At 33.0% G+C, this 3,844-nt stretch overlaps 1 protein-coding gene across 1 annotated transcript; it reads right to left on the reverse strand.

Annotated features, from left to right (window-relative positions):
• Positions 1 to 1,957: 1,957 nt before the first annotated feature.
• On the reverse strand, positions 1,958 to 3,381 carry BDCG_16662 (uncharacterized protein; the record flags this gene model as incomplete). The annotated part of the gene is made up of 3 exons (XM_045425863.1): positions 1,958 to 2,125; positions 2,179 to 2,386; positions 3,131 to 3,381. The coding sequence occupies 3 exons, from the start codon at positions 3,379 to 3,381 to the stop codon at positions 1,958 to 1,960; spliced, it is 627 nt and encodes a 208-aa protein (XP_045280269.1).
• Between the last annotated feature and the right edge of the window lie 463 nt (positions 3,382 to 3,844).

Below are 3,844 nucleotides of genomic sequence, written 5' to 3' on the forward strand. Positions count from 1 at the left end.
GATGTGGTGTGAAATTCTTGTAGAAAGCATGTTTCTGTTTAGTCTTAACACATGTGACACAGAATGATAATTTCTTCAGGCTGATTATAATAATATCAAATCACAGGTCTCTGATCATTTTTAATATACTATTTTCACTAATATAATTAAGTCAACAATGTTACTCATCTATCAGAAGCTGTTTCAGAAGAACTGTAGATAATTGAGATGAAGATAAGATAATAAAGAAATCAGTATCTGAATTCTTAAAGTTGATTAACTGTTCAACCTTCTTGCAGCTGAAAGATCTCAAAGACTCAGCACTCAGATTGTAATCTGTTGAGATTGTCTTTAATTTCAGAACAGTCACATATGTCACTGCTTTATACATTGAGTCATTTATTATTTCATGAAATGTCAGTGAGCTGTTGAATAGAATGTAAATATTATTGTGAAACAGATTGATGTAGAAGATATCACTGTTAATAGATAATAGAAACTCAAAGTAGTTCTCAGTATTAACTTGCATATTACAGTGAATATAGCTCTGATGTTTCATAAGCTCAACAGAGATCAGATTTGTGAATAGTTCTGACATGTAGTATACATAATTGAATTCTATCAATCTTTTATTCACTGAGATAAATGCAGTACTGACACTCTGAATCTTCATAATAATCTTATTAATCACTTAAACTGTTGAATCATTGATTGCTATAAGTTCTGAAAATCATAATCTATCACTCACTATGTAGCATTCAGTGTCACTATTTCATATAGTGAGGGAATTCTTGTGAAGTTTCATAAAACAGGCTGATACATTAATAACCTCTGCAAGGTTTGTTATCTGATAGATGTCTGATTCATCTGTAATGAATAGTTGAGTTCTATTCTCACTATTGTTCTTTTTCTTCTTTTTCTTGAATTTCTTTATTCTCACAGCATTGTTTATTCTTCAATTATTCAGAGTACTGTCTGAATTGATCAATCAACAGATGTCAAAGTAAGATCTCTCACATTTAGAACAGGTAGATAAATTTCCTGATTCTCAATGATTTCAGAAGCTCTCTTGAATACTATTACAATCATGTTCAGTACGGTCTTCACAGGCTGAATTCAATGTATTGTTGTTAATAGTTGTTGTGACTGTTGTAGCTATTGTAGCTGTATTAATCACAGAATCTATATTCTGCAGATTCTTTTTATCTTTTGAAGAATCAAGCTGTGAACAGATTTTCTTCATAAGAAGATTAACATTCAATATCACAGCTGTGAATTTGAAATTCTGTATCTTCTCTATCTTCTTCTGAATGTAATTTCTTCAATTGTTGAGTAGAACTGAGTAGAAGGTATCAAATATTCATACATCTGAGAAGGAAGCATTTAACATCTTCAATTTCATGATGATAAACTGAAACTTTTTGAAGAATGTATATAGATTGATGACCTGTGTGTCATCAAGAGACATGAATTCCAGAACTATCTCACAGCATAACTGTGTTTTGAGGACAGAGTATTCCTGTTCAATTGCATTTCATAGAGTATAAGTGATCTGATTTTCATCATATTTGAAGAAATGTGATCTGACACCTGCACCCAAGAAGTTCGAGATGAATATATAGAGTCACTGATTTCTGATGTCTCAGAATGATGCTCATTCATCATCTCTTTATAGAGAGTTCTGAGTCTGTTGTTTCTCTATCATATATCAACACTGTGCATCAACCAGTTTCAACTTCATGAAGATGCTTCATGTGATGTAATTGAATGTGCCAGTTAGACTGTTTGATCTCACAGTATTCTTGACATCTTCCTTGAATTGGGAGATTGCCTTGCCAACACAGCTATCCAGTTCATAAAGGTTGAATTCCAACCTTTCACCGAGATTAGAATTCCATGTGGCTGTACAGGCTGTTGATGTGGTGGCAGAATGATTGTTGACATTCTGTGATCAATCTGTGGAGGATGAGAATCTCTGTTAATGAAGTTTTTCCAGTTGTAGTTCGAGTTCTAAGACTCTTTGCTTCCTCTTGTCCATCTCAAGCATCATCTTGAGATGCTCCATCTGTTGGTCTGATATTGCCTCGCCCGAACGGTAGACACCTGGGTGTTCATTATTCTCATCAAGAGAACCAGCTTCATCAAGCTGTCGAGTAGATCGGGGGGCCGGCCTGAGCGTGTCAGGAGCTGTATTCAAACCAGCTTCGAATCGAGAGGGTGTTTCGACAATGGAGCTTTCAAAGACTCCAGGAGAATGTCCACCAGTGGAACTTTCAAAGGCTCCAGGAGGATGTCCACTGGCAGAGCGTGAGTGTGAAGAATCATCATCATCAACTGCAACTGACTCAGTGGAAAGAACGCGAGATCGCGAACATGTATGAGGGCGGGATCATATTGAATCCGCCATCTTTGTATTCGTTTATTGAATCCTTGCCAATATCGTTCTCTTTTTCTTGCTTTTTTGCAAATGTGGTGCATTTTCTGCAAGCCTCTTTTTTAAGCAAGCAGTAGTATTATTGATCATCAAGATCTCAAACGCATCAATACTGATAGAATAAGATGATTTTAACTCCTGATGAGCGTATCGAATGAAGCAGTAGTTCAAATAATGAGTATATTGACAAGGAATCCCGAATTGGCAGTGATTTTGCACAAAATGAGTCTCATAATCTGTGAAAGGTGTAAAGCTTGTGTGATTGAAAGGTTGCTAGCTTTGTGGGAAGTTATATGATGGAAGGATTAGTAAGCCAGATCACGTGACCTGACACATTAATGTATAAAAGTAAATAAATAATCTTTATTAATCTCTGTTATATTTCTTGAAATATATTAATATTGTGAAAGAGAGTATTATTAAATTGCATTATTAGATAATATCATTAAAAATATATTAATATTGTAAATATCAATGTTGAAAAAATGTTAATACTTATACATTATAGTGATTTATGAATTATGATAGTTAAATATATATATATATATATATCATTCCTGACTTGATTACAACTTGTACAATAATTTTTGAAAACTTAAAATCAATTTTAATTATTAATAATTAAAAACTTAAACTTACAACTAACTAATATAAAAAGAAAAAAAAAAAATCTACTTCTTCTCTTTCTTATTCTTCTTATCATTCTTTACAATTTACTTTTCATTTTTCTTCTTCTTCTTCTTCTTCTTCTTCTTCTTCTTCTTCTTCTTCTTATCTGAGATGATAATCATCTCAAAATCTCTCTTCACTGTCTTCTCAGAGAAGGGTTTCTGCTGCTTCTTCTTAGCTAGATCAATCTGTGTCTCAAAATCCCACGTTTCCTGATCTGCTGCCTCAGATTTCATCTCAGTGATAAGCAGATTAACATGCTCAGAGAGTAGAGCTGTCTTCTCAATGTTCTGAATCATGAAGTGTATTCAAGACCTGAACAAGGCCTCAATTGTCTTCTTCTCTGTCAGCTTCTGCTAATTAATTAGAGAACAGAAGTATTACCAAAAATTATTATCTTTTAATAAATAAAAAACTTATCAGTTTTGACTTCTTTGTCTTCTACTTTAATATCTTCTCAATCTTCTTCTGTTACTGCTTATTTATAGTAACACTCTTCTTCTCTCTCTCTCTCTTCATTTTAAACTCAAATCATTCTCAGAACTTCTTCTGATCTCACTGCTACTGTATAAGACTCTTCACTGTCTTCTTCTTCAATCTCTCACAGATGATATTATCTGTATTATTTCTATACTTAGTTCAGTCTAAATCTATCAGAAGTGTTACTTAAAATTAGTATTATTCTACTCTTTTATAAAGCCTCTTTAAGACATTATAATATGTCTTATAATCTGTCTTCTCTTACTTGAATACCTTCTTCTT

The sequence above is a fragment of the Blastomyces dermatitidis genome (genome assembly GCF_000003525.1).
Source record: "Blastomyces dermatitidis ER-3 genomic scaffold supercont1.3, whole genome shotgun sequence".
NCBI lineage: Eukaryota > Fungi > Ascomycota > Eurotiomycetes > Onygenales > Ajellomycetaceae > Blastomyces > Blastomyces dermatitidis.